This window comes from Lampris incognitus, chromosome 5 (assembly GCF_029633865.1).
Source record: "Lampris incognitus isolate fLamInc1 chromosome 5, fLamInc1.hap2, whole genome shotgun sequence".
NCBI classification, from domain to species: Eukaryota; Metazoa; Chordata; class Actinopteri; order Lampriformes; family Lampridae; genus Lampris; species Lampris incognitus.
Genome location: NC_079215.1, coordinates 38710961 through 38734492, shown reverse-complemented (window position 1 = coordinate 38734492; position 23532 = coordinate 38710961). Strand labels below are relative to the sequence as shown.

The window sequence follows — 23532 nt, the reverse complement described above, 5'->3', positions numbered from 1 at the left end:
TTGCCCAGGGGCACAGTGAAGTGTTAATCTGGCCCTGCTGCTACCACAGACCAGGTTTAAACTAGCGTTAGCAGCATCGCCAATCACTCCACCGCATTATGAACCCCGCGTTACTTCTAGGCAAAACACGCCCCGCGTAGCATTCAAGCTCTAAGATTGGCCAGTACTCGTTGCCTCCGTTTGTTGGGTTGGTTAGGGTTAGTCAGAGCCCTAGAAAGAGAGAGTTACGTCAATGAGGGATCAGAACGCAAGAGGGTCACGTGGTTCATGTAGCCGCCGAATAGTTCCAAACGAAGCTTGGCGGGTCATTTACATGAACTTGCTTAGCTGCGATTTCTGGTAACTACTAACCAATATTTTCAGATTTTTACATTTATATATAGATATATTCCAACGTAACACATTCTATGCGCATGTGTAGGAACATTAAAACTAATATTTTGTTTGAAATTGACGAGCTATCACGCTTTAAATTACATCGTTAATTTGATTCAAGCGTGCTTGTAAAATGGTCATCATTAAAATGTCAACTGTAGCTTCTTATCTGTAAATTAACCTTGGATTAATGCGAGAAACATACCTTCGCCATAGAAATCCTATTCGCCCGGGTCGCACTGTTTGGAACTATCCGGGGCTCCCATGATCCGCCATTGCTGTTAAATAATTGGCCCATTGACGTCTACGGAGTTGACGTAACTCTCGTTCTAGGGCTCTGAGGTTAGCTAGTCAGATGTAGAGTAGGGGCGGTTCTTCATAGAATCCTAGCGCCTGGGTTCTACACGGGGCCTGTCTTGTACTCCACCAAAGAGGACTCAAGAACCACAGTCCAGTAACGCTACCTCTGCCAGCATTGGGATGACCAGGGCCACCCGAGTCATGTGGACAGAGCCGTTTCAACCAAACAAAATTTACCCTAAGAAAATTTGGTACGGAGAATTTTGAGAGCTATTTAGAAATGAGTCATGCTTTGTTTGCAACTTATGGCGTTCAGGCTAGTGAGTGGTCACGATATGCTGCATCTTGAGGTCAGTTTCCCCCCTTCCCTGTGAAGCGCTTTGGGTGTCAAGATGAAGCGCTATATAAATGTAACCCATTATTACTACTACCAGCAAGCTCACAATGACGAAGGACCCACAAAGCAGACTGACAGCGGTAGTAAAAGTTCAATCAGGCAAAAGGGTCGGTACACGGGATTCAATCAGAGGTATCCGAAACGGCAGTCACACACACACACAAAAAAGGCAATGGTCAAAACATTCACTGGGAACACAAGAAAATAACGCTGGAACGTTCACACGTGGGTAAAGACAAACTGGAAACATGAGGGCGCAAACACATCCCTTAAATACACATGACCGGTAAACACACAGGAGGAAAGCTTGACAGGAAGAGACATCTAGGATCCGGAGCAGGTCATGACAGTACACCCCCCCTCTCTACAGCTGGCACCTGACAGCCCAGGATGCTGTCGGTGGAAATCCCTGAGGTGGTTGGGGTCCATGATGAACCTAGAGGGGACCCAACACCTCTCCTCCAGACCATAGCCCTCCCAGTCCACCAGGTACTGAAAACCACACCCTTGACAACACACAGCCAGGAGCTTCCTAACCGTGTACCACCATCCACGAGCTGGGGGGGGGGGTCTGGAGGCAGGGACCAAAGCACTACTTGACTGGCATGAACCTGGGTAACTTGAGCCTTACAGCAACAAGATTAACCACCTTGGACACAGGAAATGGGCCAATTACAGGACTCCGTGCGCAGAGGGAGGTCTCGGGTTGAGAGCCAGACCTTCTAGCCGCTCTGGTAGAACAGTGCGGTCAGCAGCCTTTTTATGCCACCGAGCTCTTGAGCAGGATCCGGAGAGCCCTGGTCCATGTCCGCCGGCAGTGATGCACCAGAGCCACTGCCGACCTTTTCCAGGGATGAAAACAGTGAAGGTTGGTAACCATAGGCAGGGGGACAGGCCAGAGGAGGAACAAGGTAACGCATTATGTGCATATTCAATTCAGATGAGATGGTTGCTCCACATCGAGGGGTTCTGCAAGGTCAAACATCATAGCCCGGTCTCCAACTCCTGATTTAACCTCTGTCAATCTGGGGATGGTGGCGCAGATGAGGTCACAGAATGCCCTCCAATATTGAGCCACAAACTGCACCCACGGTCAGACAGGATGTTTCTGGGGAAACCATGGAGATGGAAAACACGGTGCAACATGACCTCTTAGGCAGGGGAATAAAGTGAATTTGGAGAAGTGATCAACCACAGTGAGGATGGTGGTATTGCCTTCTGAGAGAGGCAGTCCAGTAACAAAGTCCACATATAATGTTTTGGTATTACCTTCTGAGAGGCCGTCCAGTAACAGTCCACAGATATGTTTGACCAGGGGCGGTGTGGCACATGAGACCCGTAGAGGGATGCTTGGAGGACTTGTTCCTGGAACAGGCAGCCACATACTCCTACATCCTTTCTCATGGCCGGCCACCAGAAGCATTGACAGATTTAGAGTGCATTTTAACTCCAGGATGAAAGGAAAGGAGAGGTATAGGCCCAGTGAAGGACCTGCAAACAAAGCACAGAAGGTACAAAACCGATTTGGGGGACCCCCCAGGCACAGTGCAGTCTTTTAAGTCCTCTTTAACCCCGTTTTCTATCAACCATGTGACTGCTCCCAAGAAAGATGGGGGACTTGGCCTTGGGTTCAGACTCCGGTGAAAATAGTCTAGAAAGAGCATTTGGCTTAACATTGTTAGACCCAGGGCGAAATTAAACCGGTTAAAGAATAGAGCCCAGCTTGTTGGGCGTTGAGTCTCTTGGCAGATTTCAGGTTACTCCTGAACCACACAAACCTTCTCCGGGTCCATTTTCACCTCCCCCTCAGACACAATGAACCCCAAAAATGACAGAGACATGAAATTCACTTCTTAGCTTTCATTTAAAGCTGCTTTTCCAGCGGGTACTGGAGCACCTGTATCAGGGGAGAAGATGAGGCCATGTCCAGATACACAAAACAGTTTAACGTGTTAAAATTGATAGGGGTTATAGCTGCTTTACCCCCCCCTCCTTTTCTTACCTACTGGTTTTCACTGAGAAATGATTGGAGGCGTGGTTAAGCAGCGTTTATAAGCGGACATCACTGTGGTGCATCCCCTGGAGTTGGTCAATGGCGGCAGTTTGCATAAATGCCTCAGGATACGCCACTTTAAAAACGCTGTTCAGGACACTACAGGTTTTCACACCATTCTAGCTCAAGGACTTTGAAGAAAACCAGCTCTTATTTTTGAGGATCCATCCACCATCAACCTAAACTCAACTAAAACACCAAGACAGTCTGCCGCTTACGGGAGCCCAGACCCACGCGGCCATGGCCTTGTCAGAGGGACATGCTAGTCGCTACCTCGGTAAGCTAGCCCACCTCCCGGCTATTTCTCTCGTCTTGGAAATAAGTCCTTCCAGTTTCCATCTTTTCTACACACTCCAGGTTAGGACTAGTATTGCGTGTTTAACTAGGGTGAACAGACGTCTCGAAGAAACCAGCCCCTGCTGGTGAGGAGGAGGGTCGGATAGTCCCAGTTGCCAGCGCCGAATCAATGTACTCTCTCATGGCCTCTGCCTCTGGGCCAGAGAGAGTACAGTCGTCCCTTGGGAGGGGCGGTGCCAGACAGAAGCTCTATGGCGCAGTCATAAGGTTGATGTGGAGGTAGAGAATTGACCTTAAGACTTGTTAAAGACCTCCTTTAAATCCCATTAGCATGAGGGAACGCCGGAAAGATCATGGAAATAAGTCTCTAGACATTTACTCCCAACCAGGAGGTGGAGCTGAACAGTGGCTGGGGAGAACAATACCTTTCTCAGGAATTTTCACAGGAGCAGTCTCTTCCTTCAGTAAGCAGCGATGAGAACAAATCACCTCCCAATTCAGTAATCTTACCAACAGACCAATTAATGCGAGGGTCGTGAAAGACCAGTCAGGAGTGCCCCAAAATCAGGGGATGGTGGGGAGCTTGATAGAGGTGAAAACTAACGGGTGATCCTGCACAATAATCTGCCGTCAATAGGATCAGATAGGAGACAGATTCAGTCTTTGGACGAGTTCAATGTTCATAAAGTTGGCATCAGCCCCGGAATCCACCAGGATTGGCTGACTAAGAGTGAGGGAGGGAGACATAAGTGAGCGAAAAAAAACTTGGAAGGTAGGGAGGTTTGACTCACCAGCTTGTTCGGTCTCGCTTGTGTGCCTCCTCTCCTTACTGGGCAGCTGACTAGAAAGTGTCCCTGTTGAGCACAATAGATGCAGCGTCCCTCATCCATCTGCCGCTCCTCAGCTGACAGCCTGGTTCCCCCGATCTGCATCGGCTCTTCCTTAACCAAAGAGGGAGGCTCAGAAACCTGGGTCTCAGAGGAACGCCACAAAGACGACGGTGAATGACCCTGGGAAAGGTGCTGAGGAGAAGATGCACTGGTGTTGACCCATAACTAACCTTGTCACGTTCAGACAGTCTTTTGTCGATCTTATTAGCAAGGGCAATGAGGGCATCAAGCTCAGCAGGCAGGTCCACGGGAGCCAGATGATCCTTCAGGAGTTCAGAAAGACCGTTAAGGAAAGCATCAGAGGGAGCAAATTGACTCCAGCCACTGTCAGCTGCAGAACTCTACGGCATAGTCTGTAACACGTGGCTTACCCTGCCTTAAGGCGACGAGAGACCTGGCAGCCTCCCGACCTGGCAATATAGCCTGAAATATGTGAGTAAAAGTCTTAATGAACAGTTAGAGAGTTTAAAACCGCTGAACCCCAGCTCCGCTCCGCTGTGGCCCCGGCCTCCGCTCTGCCCTTGAGATGATGTAAGCAATTTTGGCTCTTTCAGAGTGGAATGAAGGGGCTTGGAATTCAAAATGTAACTCACATTGTGTCAAAAAGGCTCTGCAGTCTCCGGAGAATTGTTCTGGTTTGGACAAGTGGATGGGAGCGGCCACATATGGTGCAGAAACAGGTGGTGGCACAGGAAGAGCAGGATCTGGACTCACCCCAACAGCGGCAGAACTGGAAGCAGGAAGTATGTGTATCTTGTCGACTTAAAAGTTCATCTGGGCACCAAATGCAGACAATAAACTTTCTTGTTGGTCCGTCATTTCATGTCGTAGCACACTTATCTGCGCCTCTTGGTCATGAATCCACCGTCATTGAGATTGCAGAGCAGTACCAACCGGGTCTGTGTCTGCAGAGTCGATATTGTGGCCAGTTCGTACTATCAAGCTCACAATGATGAAGGACCAACAAAACAGACCTGACACAGGTAGTGTGAGTTCCAAAAAGGTTTAAACAGGCAAAAGGGTCGGTACACGGGATTCAATCAGATTAGGCAAAAACGGCATGCAAAAGGCAGCGTCACACAAAAAACGGGCAATGGTCAAAACACTCACTAGGAAAACAAGAAAATAATGCTGGAACGCTCACATGGGGGTAAAGACGAACTGGCAACACGACGGAGCAAACGCATCGCTTAAATACACACATGGGAGAGACAATGAATCAGGTGGATCACATTAGGGCGGGGCCGGTAATCACACAAGAGGGAAACTTGACAGTAAAAGACATTTAGGATCTGGAGCGGGTTATGACAGTTCCCATCCAGCCCTGTATATTTTATTTGTGCTATGTTTATCTGTTGTCTTGTTTTACCGCCGTTTATTGTAAAGCGACTTTGAGTGTTAAAAAAGCGCTATATAAGTTTATTTTATTATTAATATTAATTTCGGCTGCTGCATTTAGGGGTCGCCACAGCGGATAATCCGTTTCCATCTCTTCCTTTCCTCTGTCATGCCAGCCACCTGCATGTCCTCCCTCACCACATGCATAAACCTCCTCTTTGGCCTTCCTCTTTTCCTCATGCCTGGCAGCTCCATATTCAGCATCCTTCTCCCAATATACCCAGCATCTCTCCTCTGCACATGTCCAAACCATCACAATCTTGCCTCTCTTGCTTTGTCCCCAAACCGTCCAACCAGAGCTGTCCCTCTAATATAATCATTCCTAATCCTGTCCTTCTTCGCCACTCCCAACAAAAATCTTAACATCTTCAACTCTTCCATCTCCAGCTCCGCCTCCTGTCTTTTGTCAGTGCCACTGTCTCCAAACCATACAACATAGCTGGTCTCACTACCATCTTGTAAACCTTCCCAATGCACTATACAGTAAAAAAAAAAAATAATAATAATAATAATACAATGACATCACTAATTTTACATTCAATTGATAGCTGCCCTACTTAATCTTCCCGTGCCTCTGCAGCCCTCCTCTTCCTCTTCCCATGTCTGTCCTTCTCTCTCGTAACTATTCTGTATACACACACACACACACACACACACACACACACACACACACACACACACACACACACACACCTCCTCTATCATGGTTCCTCTGACATTTGGACATGCTGACATGCTGGTTCCAGCCTTTTCGTCATATCTAATGCATCTCTAGCAGAGGGCCTTTCTTGGCTCTGACTTGTAAGCATGGCTTTGAGATGATGTTTGAACCTGACTCTAATATACATGCAGGGTTGTGAGATAGTTTGCTTTGAAATGTGACACCCGCTCTGAATGACAGTGATCAAAATAGACATGCAGCTCCTCAAGCAAGTAAAACAAACAAAACCAAAAAGAAAGCTAACGGATACCCAGAACATTTGCCGGCATCTGCCATTTTTTTAGTGCCTTCAGTAGATATCACCTTGGTGCAATTGCTGCGTAGTGCTCTGAATATAGAAATTTATGAAGTTGGGCTGTGTAAGTGTGGGCAATTTACTTTGTTTTAAATCGCTACCCTCCAGCAGCCCCTGCTGATATTTATGAGTCATTACTTTTCAGGAAAGCAAAATATTACACATTGCACCTTTAACAAATACAGTGGGCTGGCCTCATGCTAGGGGTGACAATAAATCTGAGTCACACACAGGCTGCATCAACACTGGGCATACCAAGTTGCTTCCTATTGATTACAAATGCGTCATTTCAATATGCCTCCAAAAACTTCCAACAATAGATAGATTGATGATATAAAAATGTGATATGAATATAGATGTCACCACAACACACACAAACAAAAGTTTTGGCTTGAACATTTTCAGGGCCTGATTGTAGATCTTCCTGCAGACAGTCACTAACCAATATCAGCCTCACCCTCCATTCAATACACTGTCAGCTGCTAGCTTTTCCTGCTAGATTGTGTGGGTCTATTAGGAAGGCCAAGATGGAGAGATAGCAGGAAGATCTTTAGAGACACCAGACCTGGCACTGACATAGCTCTGGTAATATTTCACCTCTACAGTGAAAAAAGTGCCATGTTGTCAGACATTTACGTCAACTTAAGCTGCAGGGGACAAGCTAAATGAAAAGCATCACTAGTCTCAAAAATTAAAGAATTTACAAAGAAATAATTCCACTTTGTAAACTCATATATGGATAAATATGAAAACATCTGTGAATATGAGGGCTCACATATATAACAATGGCTTAACACTTTGGATCAAGTCAAGTCAATTTTATTTATGTAGCCCAATATCACGAATTACAAATCCTATCATCATGTCATATTCATCATCATATGATACGATATGATATGATATGATATGATATGATATGATATGATGATCATTCATCCATCTATCCATTATCCAAACCGCTTATCCTGCTGTCAGGGTTGCGGGGATGCTGGAGCCTATCCTAGCAGTCATTGGGTGGCAGGCAGGGAGAAACCCTGTCAGCCATCACAGGGCTGACACACACACACACACACACACACACACACACACACACACACACACACACACACACACACACACACACACACACACACACACACACACACACACACTTAGGGACAATTTAGTACAGCCGAGTCACCTGACTTGCATGGCTTTGGACTGTGGGAGGAAACCGGAGCACCCAGAGGAAACCCACGCAGACACAGGGAGAACATGCAAACCCCACACAGAGGATGACCCGGGATGACCCCCAAGGTTGGACTACCCTGGGGCTCAAACCCAGGACCTTCTTGCTATGAGGCGACTGCACTAACCACTGTGCCACCATGCCGCCGATATGATGATTATATGATATTTGTTTGTGGACTGCCGAATAAGTGAAATATGTCACTCTCTTAAAGGTGCAGATTCTTCTCTCTTTCACTTTACAGCAGACTACACAAAGCACAGGTGTATTGCTGTCCTTCACTGATCAAACATCCATTTTGCACATCTCTATCATTTACAGGTTGAACCAATACGCAGAGGTAAACAAATGATTTTTTTTCATTTCTGTTTTTCTGTTTCAAAAGGTCCCCCACCAAGTAATGCTTTCAAACTGAAAACTTTTATCCAAGCTATGTCACTTCTACTCGATCTCCATTTTCAATATTAACTCTTAAATTAAATGATAACCAACTGAGGTCAGCCGACTCCCACAGTGACCTAGCTTCAACCTCGTCCTTTCCACCAAGCCCAGGCACACCTTTTGTCACTGTTAGATGCATTGCTAACAAACAAACAAAGAGAAAGACAACAACAAAGAAGATCTGCCTCATCTTTTCCTCTCCTGCCCTCTGTGGCAGTCTGTTTCCCTGTTGACTTCAATGGGGAGGAATATGCGACTAACGCTGGACCTCTGGACTCATGTGGTGTCAATCTACACGTGGGTCTGAAGGTGTTCCCTAATCAACACCACTGCCTGTATAACACATCAATATGCACCTTTGCTGTGTTTGTCTGTTTATTTCAATTAGGTTGACTTCTACTTCAGATCTGAGGACCTCAATCAACGCTGCTAATTAACCAGAACAAGCCCAACCAAGAGTACTGTCTTGAAAAGATACCCGCCGAAAAAAGTCCATTGAGGGTTGTATCTGTGATGTTTTGTGCTTCTCATAACATCAATAAATGGACAGACAACGACTGGAGTGAACGATGATTTTAGTGAAGTCTCACAGGATATAGTTACACATGGCAGGTGGCTTCCTGACTTAACATAGGTGCCTGACTACCTAGCTGACTACGATATCCTCCTATCAGCAGGGGGCACACATAGACTAGAACACGGTCACAAAGGTTGTAATGATCTGCTTGTGGACATTACATCACTCTTTTCTTTTATTTTCGTTTTTTTTAACACTAAATCAGTTTTAATTTCTGAAGTGCTACTGAAGTACTTTCCTTGTAAGCATTCTCAAATACCCATAACAAAAAACAAAAACCCATAATGGCTTTAATTTTGACTGCTATTCCTTATTTGCAATAAACAGATTTACTGTAGCTGTCCCTGAAACAACTGAAAAGTCAGTTTCTATAGTGCAACCAAAACAGTCCTTTAGTTTGTGTTGTAAGCTTGCTTGTATAGAACAGTGAGCTGGTGGAATGCTCTGGAGCTCAGTAGGGATTTTCTTGAAAAAGGTTGAGTTCCTTGTGATGAAGTGTCCATCCTTTGTTACTGTGACCATTGAGCCTTTCATCTTGGACACAGTGTATGGTTCACTGTTGTAGGGTATGGTGAGCTTGTTGTGCTTAGACTGGCGGTGGAGCACGGTGTCTCCTGGGCTGAGAGTACTTGGTGCTGTGTGACAACATGTGTCGGCATAAGCTTTCATCGTAACTTTGGCTTCTTGATCTTGTGCTCGGATTCCATGATCTGAGCTGTTGGATGGTTGACTATGGGAATCTTTGTGTAGATCTTCCGTTGGAACAGAAGCTCCACTGGTGAAGCATCTGTGGTACTGTGTGGTGTGGAACAATACTGTTGAAGGAAGATGTTGAGGTGCTGCTTCCATGGTATGCCTTATGTTCCTGCAACATGGATGGGCTTGCTTAGTATGTGCATAAAACGTTCTGCAGTGGCATTAGCCTGGGGCCACTGGGGTGTGATTTTGAGGTGGTGAAACCTAAGGTAGGTTGCAAACTGGGCAAACTGGTCACCATTAAACGGAGGGTCATTGTCTGTTTTGAGCACTCTGGGGATTCCAAACATTGAGAATAATTTGTCTATAACTGTAATGACTGTGTTAGCTGAAGTTGACTTAACAGCTTCAACTACTGGGTACCGTGCGTATTCATCCACAATGATAAGTAGATACTCTCCAGTGGAGAGAGGTCCATAGAAGTCTGCACTTGTGCTATGCCAGAGGGCTTCTGGTAACTCAGACATCTGCAATGGCTCTGAGTGTGTCACTGGTGTGTTCACCTGGCATGCTATACAGTTTTTGTCCACAGCTTCTGCTTGCTGGTCAAAGTCTGGAAACCAAACTTTTGTCCTGAGGAGTGTTTTTGTCTTAACAATGCCCTGCTGTCCCTCATAGGTGAGCTGTAGGACTCTGTTCTGTTGGGCTGTGGGGATGACGATTTTCGTGTTCCTTAATATGATATTGTCCATGGGTGATACTGTTAGTTCACTGCTAATTTGTTTGAACTGCTTCAGAATGGCAGTGTGTTGTGTGTCATATGTGACTTTGTACCACGTATTGTTTCTGATATGCGTGCTGACCTTTTGTATGATAGGGTCTTTCAGAGTCTCCTCTTTAATCTCTGTGAGAATCATTGCTTTGGGTGCAGCGTGATGTGTCATGAAGTTGACATATTCCTCTGCTACTTTTGCTGCCCATGTGCTGTCACCTGCTTGTGTGGGTATGGGATGATGGGACATGTAGTCGGCTGGGTTGTCAGCTCCTTTTCTATACTCCACTTTGTAGTTGTATGGCTGAAGCCTCAATCTTCATATCTCAATTCTGGCAGATGGTTTTGATCTGGGATTTTTCCAGATGATCTCAAAGGCCTTGTAGTCAGTCACTAGTGTGAATGGATGTCCATAGATGTATACGTGGAAATGCTCACAGCTCCAGACAACAGCCCGTGCTGCTTGCTCTGTCTGTGACTAGTGCTTTTCCACATCACTGAGAGCATGGCTTGCATATGCTATGGTGCGTCTTTCACCTTTTTCCTTTTGATAAAAGATGGCGCCGAGGCCTACAGGGCTCGTGTCGATGATCAGCTCTGTTTCTTTGTTTGGATCAAAGTATGACATGGTGGTATCACTGGTGAGACTGTCTTTGATGGTGCTTCTTGTTCAGGACCCCACTCCCATGGTGTTATCTTTCCTTGTGAGCTTGTGCAGTGGTGCAGAGATCGAGGCAAAACCTTTGCTGAAATGAGAAGAGCAATTAGCCATCCCAAGTAGACTCCTTATTTCACCTGGTTCCTTTGGGTTGCTGGCCTGCTGTACAGCTGCTACCTTTTTGGGGTCTGCTGAGATGCATCGGCAGAAAAGATGAATCCAAAGAATTCAAACCTGGACTTGTTGAATTCACATTTCTTTCAGTTGAGTGTGAGGCCACTCTCTTGAGCCTCTGGAACACTGCTCTGAGGTTGCTGTCGTGCTCAGACTGGGAGGTACCATAGACTATGACGTCGTCACTCAGATTTTTCATTCCTTTTAGGCCTTTGAGAGTCTGGCAGATGTTCTGAAACACCTCTGCAGCTGATGAGATGCCGGAGTTCAGGTGTTTATATCGCCTCAAACCAAGGTTTGTGGTGAACGTGGTTATATACTTGCTGTTAGGGTGGAGCTCTACCTGGTGGTGCCCTGCTGTCAGATCCAGTTTAGAAAACAGTGGCTCCATACAGTTCATGAATAACATCATCCAAGGTGGGTGTGGTGTGACGTTCACGTTCGATCGCAGTGTTTGCTTGACGCATTTCCCCTCAGATTCTCACTTTGTCTGGGTCTTTTGGTTTCAGGGGTGTGACAATGGGAGAGACCCATGGTGTGGGATCTGACACTGTCTCAATTACGTCATCCGCTTCCAGCTTTCGCAGTTCATCTTCCACTTTCTGTCTTATGTGGAATGGCACATGCCTGTGTGGTTGGCATGTGGGTTGGACATTGGGGTTGATATGGAGCTTAACCTGGAAGTCTTTCAGCCTTCCAATTCCATCAAACAGCTCTAGGTAGCTGTTGACAAGCTCTTCTGCACCTGTGTCCTGCTGGTTGGTGTGGATGACAGGGAGGTCACTATCTTGATCAGTCTTAGCTTCATAGATGTGTCATAGCTTAGTAAGAAGAAACTGTCCCCTTGAATCACATAGAACATTCCTTGAGACTGTTTGTTTCCTTTTTTACACATTTCCTTTGAACACACCAACAACAGGGAGAGGGATTTTGGAGCAATAGCGGTAGATTTTCATCACAGTTGGCCTGAGTTGTGGGCGTGGCTTTAGTTTGTTGATTGTTGCTTCACTGAGGATGTTCACTGTGGCCTCCGAGTCTATCAAGACTGGCACACTGAGGTTGTTTATCTTAATGTTGGTCTGTGGTAGTTTTGCAGTCTCTGTTTACTATGAACACATATTCATCATTGCTGCTACATGAACCTGGCTTGTTACTTTCACTAGGTGTAGTGCTGGTCACATGGTGTACTCTCTGATGTTCGTTCTGTTGTTTACTGTTGTCTTTATATTGTTTTGTGTCCTTACCTCTGAGTTTTGAGCGGCACTGTCTTGCAAAGTGGTTTTGTTTACCACATGCTCTGCATAGCTTGCCCTTAGCTGGGCAGTCCTCTTTGTTGTGACTTCTCTTATGTACACTATTGTAGTGTTACTATTCATGGGTTACTAACTTAATCAATAATATATATAAGTACACAGAGACGAGGATGCGGCACAAGTCTGATCTTTACTGACGGAGACATCACACACTACTAGGCTCCACCAGTGTATTACAGAACTCAGTAGTGGTGACAGTCCAACACAATCGAGCACCGAGTGCTCGATCCAATACACCACATCCCTCTTTTCCAACTGAGATGTGGCCTACTCATCAGTTACTTCAACAGTAGAGCCTTTACTGGACCATTAACGCTATGGCATTAACACTGAACAAGTCTTTTCTACTTGCATACTTCAATGATTAATAAAGCATGTTTTTTAAATGACAGATGACTCTCATTAAACAACATAAACCATTTCCTTTTCACATTCTGGTGGTTAGCATGTAAACATTTTGAACATTCAGCAATCTTGCAACATTTCAGGTTAAACACACCTTGTACTCTTTGTTTCACCTTCTTTTTTTTCTCTTTTTTTTTTCTTAATAAACACTTGAATGATCCCACAAAAGAACCCTGAGGTTAGTCATTGTATCTGGCAGGGCGCCTAACTGCTCTGCCGCACTTTGTGTAGCATGTGGGTGTACTGCCTGTAGTCACCGGAGGAGGGTCGTGTGGTGGCAGGTCATGTGGTGGCGAGTCGACTGGCACAGGCACTTGTGAGGGTGAGGGTTGTACCTCTGAGTCAAAATGTTCATCACTGTCCGTGTCTCTGAATAGGCTCGGATGTATCTTCCTCAGATGTCGCCTGTTCCTTCTTTGCATCCTCCTGGCCGGTGTCTACACAGTGTAGGACCGTGGTTCATCTCACTGTCGGATGACAACGGCAGGCCCCCAGCCGCGCCGTGTTTGCATGTGTACGGTGTCTCCTGGGGTCAACACTGGCAGGAGCTTTGCACACTGGTCGTAACGTTGTTTTTGACGGAACTGCAGGTTCTGGATCTTGCTGTGAATGTGCTGTGGGACTGATTGTGTCAGCACAGCACTGGAGCACGGAAGTGTGCTTCGTAGAACTCTCCCCATCAACATTTGTGCAGGTGATACGTCTAGTCCTGTCCCCGGTGTGTTCCTCAGTGACAGCAGCACCAGATGTGGGTCAGTGCCGGTCTGCATTGCCTTCTTCAGCGCATGTTTCACTGTCTTTATGGCTCTCTCCATTACTTTCTGCAGGATTTCATCATGTTCCCACTCTGATGACGCTGCGATGATCATGTCGTCTGCTATAATGTACACACCTGGGATATCGCCGAAGGTCTCACAGTTCTTTTGTTGAAACACTTCGCTGGCCGATTTGATGCCGAATGGGAGACTGAGGAAGCGGAACCAGCCCCATGGCGTGTTGAACGTGCATAGCTTAGACGACGGCTAATCTAGCTTGATCTGCCAGTATCCATCCTTTTCATCTAGGATGGAGAAGATGGATTTTCCTGTTAGCCTGCTGCGCACGTCTTCCGGTGTAGGAATGGAGTAGTGTTGACGCTTGACTGCCTCATTCAGGTTGCAAGGATCCAAATATACCCTTAGCGCACCATTTTTTTTCTTTGTGGCAACAAGACTGTTCACCCATTCTGTAGGTTCATTGACAGGAGTTATGACTTTCCTGTTCTGCAAGTCTGTGAGTGTCTCTCTTAGTGAGTCCATGATGGAGAGTGGTACGTTCCTGCCCACGCGTGAATCACAGGCGTGACGCTGGGGTCAATGTGTATGTGATGAACTCCAGGAAATTCGCCTAATCCTGTGAAGACCTCCGCATACCTCTGCAGCAGCTCCTCTTTGGTGGCCGGAGGTTTTGCTGGCTGTGGGGACTCCACTGTAAGCGCCTCGACTCTTCTCACCAGCTGCAGCTCTTCACACGCATCTCCACCCAGGATTGGCTTGTCAGCTCGGCTAGACACATGGAAGTCCAATATAGCCGTATGCTTAGACGTGCGGCAATCTAGAGATGCAACACCATCTGAGGGTAGTCGTGCACCACCAAAAGCAATCAGCACAGTCTTTGTGGGCCGTAACTGAACGGGACCTGGTAGCTGCCGGACTACGCGCATAGGAAGCACATTTGCATCGGCGCCTGTGTCCAACTTGAAGTTAATTGCTACGCCTCTGACCATGGCTGTTTCATGCCATACAGTGCCTTTAGCTTGGTGGGCTGCTTTGTTTTTGTATTTTCCAATCATGCCTATATATAAGGAATCAATTTCACTTTCTAGATTATGCACTGTCTTTGTCTTGTAATTGCCGCTTTTTTCAGTGCTTGATTTACACACCTTGGAAAAATGATTGTTCTTGCCACATTTGTGGCACACTGCACCATAAGCTGGGCATTGACGGGGCTCATGTTTATTTCCACACTTGTGGCAGAGAGTTGTTGCTACATGCCTCTTGCTGCTCGTTTTGTTCTTGTTCCAGCTGCCCGTGCGCGTTTGCCCTGTTGCTTTCTTCAATGCCTCCACTGAGGCGTCTTGGACAACATGTGACGTCTGCATCGCTTGTATTTGTGACTTAGCGAGCTCGGCTGATCTACATATCTCTACGGCCCTGCGCAAAGTAAGCTCATTATCACGTAAAAGTCCTTCTTTCAAACGGGCATCATTTATGCTGAACACTAATTTGTCCCTTATCATGTCATCTTCATGTCTGCCAAACTCACAGTCTTTGCTCTTCTGGCGCAGCTCTGTGGTGAATCTGTCCACCGATATTCCTGCTGACATCGTGTGCGACCAGAATTGATGGCGTTCGAACACGACGTTCTTACGAGGGCTGCAGTAGTCCTTGAAGGCTTTCAGAACGTCCTCCATCGATTCGTCGTCTCCTTCTGGGATGATGGTGAGTGTGTTATACACTTCTAGCGCCTCCTCGCCGATGGTGTGAAGCAGAATGGCTATTTTAACCGTCTCTTCCTTATCCAACGCACCTGAAGCGATCATGTACAGCTGGAAACGCTGTTCCCATCTTCTCAAGTTTTCTGCGACATTCCCGGTAAGTATCAGCGGTGGTGGCGGCTTGAACTGTTCCATATTTGTGCTCAGGCTAGCGCTTGTTAGCTAGCTGCCTCAGCTACCAGCGAACTCGTTGAAGTACCGCCCTCGAATTATACCGTAACTCCGTCTTCTGACACCATGTTGTGACTTCTCTTATGTACACTATTGTAGTGTTACTATTCATGGGTTACTAACTTAATCAACAATATATATAAGTACACGGAGACGAGGATGCGGCACAAGTCTGATCTTTACTGACGGAGACATCACACACTACTAGGCTCGACCAGTGTATTACAGAACTCAGTAGTGGTGACAGTCCAACACAATCGAGCACCGAGTTCTCGATCCAATACACCACACTCTTCATGTTGGTATTTGCCTTCACAATTCCTACACTGGTTGTTTGGTCTACCTCTCATTGGGCTTACGTTTCCAGCTGATGGCTTGATTTGAGCCTTCTGATGCACCGCATTCACTGTAGCAGCTGTACCCTGTTCTATGCCTGCAGCCTGCATTTCAGACAGTTCTAGAGTTCTCCCGTGGTCCAGAAGTCCATTTAGTGTTATGTCGGGCTCTCTCAGTGCCTTCCTGCGAAGCTTGGATGATGTGCAGCTCTGTACTAGTTGTGCTTTAATTTCAGAATCTATGTTTGTAAACTCACAGTTCTTTGCTAGCATGCATAGCCTGGTGTGGTAGCTATCCAAATTTTCTCCTGGTTGCTGCACTGCTTTTCTGAATATGTAGACTTGATACTGGACATTCTTTTTGGATGAAAACTATCATGTAAGCTTCTGTTTCGTATCTGCATACCTGTTTGCCTCGACTGCCATGGCATCATAGATATCGGATTCAGATTCAGACAACTTTATTTATCCCAGAGCGGCAATTCAGTTCCCACAGTCCACCCAGACATACATAAACTCACAGACAAGCGGCAGTCATCACCAGCATGCACTCGTTCTCCTGCTAAGTCCAACGGCAATGCTTTTAGCCTAGCATCGCCAGTAATGTTCATAGCTATGGAAGGTATAATTTTCAAACCTTCGTACCTATTTTGTCCATCGTGGTCCATTAGAACTGGGATCTCAAAGGGGAGGAGCGCGACGTTGCCTGCGAGCGACATGGTAACGTTATCTTGGGACTTAGCTTGTGTCCTCGTTAGCTTAGCTTAGCTTAGCAACTCACTCAGTGCTTTCTCTTCTTCCTTTTATTCTCTTGACGGAATTTTCCTTCGTCAGACAGGTTTGATCCTCGTCGCCAGTGTGATGTTTTGTGCTTCTCATAGCATCAATAAATTGACAGACAATGACTGGAGTGAACGATGTTTTTATTGAAGTCTCATGGGATATATTTACACATGGCAGGTGCTTCCTGACTTATTATAAGTGCCTGACTACCTAGCTGGCTCCTCCTATCGATTCCATGGCAAATGCTCACAAGACAAATGCTCACAACACTAAAAGAAAAAGAGACAAATGCTCACAAATTGTTTTATAATCTATATTTGCAGCGAAAAATGATAGTATACAGATATACAAATATGAAATATGTTTACATATCGATTTAATTATGAAAATATGTACAAATACTTTCAAAACCCAATGCACTAGTAAAATATGTTTCCCTGAATAAAGGTTAATAAAGATTATGTATTACCAAACAGTAATTGATAGTCTCATTATCATGATTATCTTTAAGATCACCATTTCATTTGTCAGGGAGATGTGATCCCTTTCACATGCTTAGGCCAATGTGATATGTCTTATGTGACATGCAACAGAATGTTCAGTTGACTTTTTGAAAAATAAAGATTGTAAAACAATTTGTGAGCGTTTGTCTCTTTTTCTATTAGTATTGTGAGCATTTGTCTTGTGAGCATTTGTCTTGTGAGCATTTGTCTGCACACCCCTCCGATTCGCAGAGAGCGTACATAGACTAGAACACAGTAACAAAGACTATAGCTTGTAATGCTCTGTTTGTGGACATTACGGTATCCACACATTGTGGATACTGAAAAAAAAATGTGAAGGAGTTATTTATTGATACAATTTCCATTGCATTGGAAAGCTAACGTATTTTTATCCCTGTCATGTAGCTAATTCCTATTTGATCCGGTTATGCTAATGTTCCCGTTTATTTCAAAGTGTTTTTTTTACATAATGCCTTTGTATAATCCTAATTAATTCAAGAAATGTCGGCAGACAAGACTATCATCCTCTCGTCCATTTCACATGCTATATTAATCTTCCTCCAACGTGTATCAGCCTTTCCTCCTTCTGACCAGTGCATTGGTTGTCTGGGCCTCCAGGCAGATCCATGCAGAGAATGAGTCCTGGTAGAGGCTTTAAACTCATAAATGCACCATGCATAGGGACCATGGTGTTTCCCCCCCTTCCCTGTCTCCTGCTGGGATTAGAGGAGGAAGATGCAGAGGGAGAGCGAGACAGTAAACAGCTCTCCAGGGATACCTCTCCATCTCTCTTCACCCCTTCTTCTCTCCACATCTTGCTGATAAAATGAAAACTCGAGTCGATTGGTTACCTAACTGCCATAGTGGAGTTTAAACAATGACGGCGAGATGATAATGAGTTTCAGAACAAACTCTGTCTTTCCTTCATTCTTTCTTTTTTTCCATCTTTCTTTGTCTGTCAGATTTAAATTCAAATTTTCTCTATTTTGGCTTGACTTTCTTACTGTCCTCGGTGTTTTGTTTTTGATTCATTTTTTTTAGGTCACCCCTCTTTCTCTGTAATTAGAGAGAAGCAATTTCCTCATTTATAAACTCACACATCTCTCCATCTTATCTCACTGTCTCTGTATTCTCTCCAGTTAAAATTTCTCTCTCGCATCCTCTGGTAACACGTTAGTATGGGGAACATAAAAAAACTTAATTACTAGTGAATTAGTAATGATCAAGATGTCACTTTAGTATGGGGGACATATTCTAAGTAACAAAAACTTAATTTACAGTAATTTAACACTATTAACACTTGTAGTTTTGTGTTTTGTTATGTAAGAACAGACCATATTCATTAAGTGTTAGTAAGGGAGAATAACTCTTCTTGTGGTACTACCACCTTATAAAGTCCATACTAAGCGAAGCATATTGAGATGGTACTACTAATAAGCAATAATTCTGAGGTTATAGAGGGAAAACTCATAGTTAATGGCTTATTGGTTGTATAATAAGGCCATGCAGAATAAGGCATTAATGAGTACGTAATAATTACCAATTAAGAGCCAATATGTTGCTAATTTGCATGCTAATAAGCACCTAATTAATGGTGACTACGTTCCCCATACTAAAGTGTTACCCATCCGCTCTCTGTCCAATAACCCTTCTTGTTTGGCATTTTCATTCAGTTGCCTTTTGCAGCTTTGGCCACCATACTTGGTCCTCTCTGTCACTTGGCATCATTCACACTTCCTCTTCTCTCCATCTATCATGGCACTACTGTGTTTCTCTCTCCTCCCCTCCTCTCCTCCCTCACTGGGCTCTCCAGAGTGCCAACGACAACACGTGTCTCTGGGTTGCCTCTGTTCTCCTTGGATAGAGGTCGGATGGGTTTCTTGAAGACTGAGGGGTCCCTCCTGGAACTGGGGTGTGTGTTTGTGTGTGTGTGCATAATCGCACACACGTGTGTGTGTGTGTGTGTGTGTGTGTGTGTGTGTGTGTGTGTGTGTGTGTGTGTGTGTGTGTGTGTGTATGTTTTCCTCTGCTTTGAGGAGGGGCCATGCATGTTCTCGCTTGCCAGTTATTGCCCTTGACACGCAAGCTAAAGGATAAGCATTCACCTGACGGCCAGCTTTTGTGTATGCAGGAACAGAACTGTTTGTGCGCATGCAAACATGTTTATGAGGGTGGGAGTGTACATCTGTGTGTGTGTGTGTGTGTGTGTGTGTGTGTGTGCGTGCGTGCATATATATTTGAATGGTTTTGTGTGTTTGTGCATGTGATTCCCCTGCGTGAATAACACTGTCAAATCCCACCACAATATTTATCAAAGCCTTTGAATAGCCCGGCACATGTAGACGTTTACAACCACACAAACCTCATCCTCACACAGAAAAGAGAGGTACCCACACCACTGAGACACGTACATCAGCAGTACATCAACAATTGGTATGCTTTTAGGCCAAGATGGCCACGCTTGACCTCAGTCTCTCGTTTGGAGAGCACTTCGGGAACAAGGGGGTGGCAACTCTATAGCACACCCAACTTGAGCAATTACTGCAACAACCACAAACGGAGCAGTTGGATGGTGTTTCCCAGCTGCAATAATGAAACATGAAATGACATGAAAATGCCCGCAGGGGTACATGGACAGTTGTTGGCAGAATGCTGGAGAACTCCAGCCGTGGATGTTTGTCCTGGCTGTGCTGGTGAGTTGGGTTGATTACCTGAGTGTTTTGGTGGTCATGTCAGCCGCTGTAATGCCGTGATATATCAGCGTCTCATTCCATACCGGGTTCAAGGTGTTCTTCAGGGTCTTTGTGCGAAGCTTGTTTGCCTGAGAGAAGAAATGAGAGCGATAAGAAAGAGACAGGAAGGACTCATAGAAAAACACTGACGGAAAGGGAAGGCACAAAGAGATCTGGGGCATAGACGATGAACGTGAAGGAGACTTCAGAGAGAGTTAGGGTTAAGGAGGGCAAGGATGATGGACGATAGGATGAGATGACTAAAAAGAGAAGGAGAGAAGGAGGGAGGGAGAGAGGGGTGATGTAAGGTGAAATGAAGGTTGGTGGTTCGTGGAGCAAACTAGAGAGATCAGAGTCACACAATCAGAGATCATGATCGGGAGCAAAAAGGATTGAAATTAAATGAGAAGGTGAGTGACAGAGAGGGAGAGAGAGAGCGCGCGAGAGAGCGCGAGAGAGAAACATCATTTATCTCCCTCCCTGTGGAAATTGCAGACATCTGTCACCTACTTTGCAGAGGAGAGTGAGAGGACGGGAGGCTTCCCTCTCCTCTGCCGTCCTTCTGTCCACCCCCTCTCATTGCAACCCCCACCTCACATGGTGGTGCACGAACATGAGCCAGGCCCGCAGAACCAAGCACAGCTTCACTAAAACAACAGACCATCCAATTAGACAGCGCTGACACGATAAGCATGAAATTTTAAAGCGTTCCAAGGAAATGAAGGCCCAGGAGCCCTTGTTAGTGGTGCCGTATATATGTGATGCCTTGCACACTCCCCTGTGAGAGTGTCAATGATGAGATAAAGTTTGCAGGTGTTTGCTGGCTCATTTCCATTTATCTGCCTTCAAGGGTGCAACCGCCTCAATTTTATATATTTACTTTATTTTGTTGTTTATGAAACTGTTGTGTTTTCTGCTTTGGCACTGTCTAATGAACTCTTGTGCCAGTACATTTTATAATTCCAAAGTGCATATTCACAAAGTTTTAATGGCCAATCATACAGACAGCATGAATAAAGGCATCATCGTTGGTTTTCTCTCCAAATGAGAAAAGGAAAGGTATAGACTATACTTGCACAAACACATTTATGAAATATATCAGTGCCGTACATCTTAAGCATAGGGAGTACCATCTGGACTCCAGTCTTTGCACCACAGTCTGCAGCTCCACTTACCACTCCCTTGATCAATCTTTCTCTCTCTCTCCCCCTCTCTCATTTCATGTCTTTTCTGCAAGAGTCATCCACTTGCTTGAGCCCCAGGGTGAAATTTCAACTTCTTCTTCCATCCTCTCTTAGTCTTTTAATAATGATGATAATAACAATAGTAATAATAATGATTATAATAATACATTTTATTTATAGAGCGCTTTTCATGGTACTGAAAGACACTTTGCATAAGTTAAAATGATCATAAAAGCAACACACCAAAAACATAACACACAACATTAATCACACACTAAGAGTAATTCTGAAAAGGTGAGTTTTGGATAATGATTTAAACATGGACACATCGGTGGGCAGCTATGGAGAAGGCTGTGTTGCCCCAGATCTGGTACTTGGTCCTGAGTGGTGGAGCCGAGGATCCAGGAAAGAGTATAGTAGTGGAGCAGGCCAGTGAGGTAGGAGTGGGCCTGGTTATGGAGGGCTTTGTGACTGAGGAGAAATACTTTGAATTGGATCCGTTATAGGACAGGGAGCCAGTGGATGTTCTGGAGGACAGGTGTGATGTGGTCACGGGGACAGGAGTGGGTGAGCAGGCGAGCAGCAGAGTTATGGATGTATTGGAATTTATTTAGAACTTTGGATAATGTGCCATAAAGAATGCTATTGCAGGGTGTCCAGGTGGTGCGGCGGTCTATTCTGTTGCCTACCAACATGGAGATCGCCAGTTCGAATCCTCTTGTTACCTCTGGCTTGGTTGGCCATCCCAACAGACACAATTGGCCGTGTCTGCTGGTAGGAAGGCGGATGTGGCTATGTGTCCTGGTCGCTGCACTAGCGCCTCCTCTGGTCGGTCAGGGTGCCTGTTCGGGGGGAGGGGGAACTGGGGGGAATAGCTTGATCCTCCCATGCGCTAAGTCCCCCTGGCGAAACTCCTCACTGCCAGGTGAAAAGAAGCAGCTGGCGACTCCACATGTATTGGAGGAGGCATGTGGTAGTCTGCAGCCCTCCCCGGATCGTTAGAGGGTGGAGTAGCGACCGGGACGGCTCGGAAGAGTGGGGTAATTGGCCAAGTACAATCGGGGGGGGGGGGGAATCCAAAAAAAAAAATGCTGTTGCAGTAGTCAATTATGGATGTGATGAAGGTATGAATCAAAGGTTTGGCAGCAGAGGAGAGTGATGGGCGGAGATAAGCTATGTTTCTTTAGGTGGAAAAGGGAAAACTGGTGGTTTGATTAACATGGTGTTCAAAGGACAGGTTGCTGTTGAAAATGATTTCGAGGTTGTGGATGTGTGGGGAGAGAGACTGAGTGGAGTTATCAGTGGTGATGCAGATGTTGTGCATGGTTTTGGTAAGGGATTTGGGACCAATGATGATCATGTCTGATTTATCACAATTTAGTTTGAGGAAGTTGGCTTGCGTCCATGATTTAATGTCAGTGATGCAGTTGGTCAGAGTGGAGCGAGTTGCAGTGGTGATGGATTTAGTGGCGATGGAGAGCAGGACATCATTGGCATAGCAGTGGAAGTAGAGACCATGACGACATATGATGTTACCAAGGGGGAGCGTGTAAAGGATGAACAGGAGAGGACCAAGCACTAAACCCTTGGAGATGCATTGGGACAGAGGAGTGGTGGAAGAGGTGCAGTTGTCGATGCTGATGAACTGTTGTCTGTTTGTGAGATATTACTTTAGCCTGAAGAGGGCAGTACCGGTGATGTTGAGGAAGGAATCAAGGCGAGAGAGAAAAATGGTGTAGTTGATGGTGTCAGGAGCTGCAGTGAGTTTGAGGAGGATGATAATCCTGAGGTGACCAGAGTCTGGGGGGGGGGGTCGTTGTTGACTTTAAGAATGGCTGGTTCTGTGCTGTGCTGTGAGTGAAAACTAGATTGGAATGGTTCTAACAGGTCATTGGAGATGAGGTAGGCTTTGAGTTGGGAGACGACAACATGTTCCAGTATTTTTGACAGAAAGGGGAGATTGGAGATGGGGCAGAAATTGCTCCTGATATCAGGGTTGAGTCCAGGTTGTTTGAGGATGGGGGTGACAGCAGCCATTTTCAGTGTTTGGGGGACTGAACCAGAGCTGAATAAGGAGTTAATGATTTCTGTGATGAGTGAGGAGATAGCTTGGAGACAGTCCTTGACAAGACTGGATGGGATGGGATCCAGAACACATTTGGAGCTTCACATTCCTACCATAAAGTTGGACAGCTCCATTTGGGACATAGGGGAGAACTTAGACAAGGGCTGAGTGATAAAGGGGTGGTGGTGGAGAAGACGGGGGTCAGCTTGCTATAGATGATATCAATTTTAGTT

At 45.6% G+C, this 23532-nt stretch overlaps 1 protein-coding gene across 1 annotated transcript in view; it reads right to left on the bottom strand.

Annotated features, from left to right (window-relative positions):
- The window catches only part of doc2d (double C2-like domains, delta), a 62752-nt gene that overhangs the window by 26954 nt on the left and 12266 nt on the right, over positions 1 to 23532 (bottom strand). The window contains exon 4 of the mRNA XM_056280695.1: positions 20030 to 20139. Coding sequence (XP_056136670.1) covers positions 20030 to 20139 — 110 coding nt within the window. The remainder of the gene's footprint in view (positions 1 to 20029; positions 20140 to 23532) is intronic.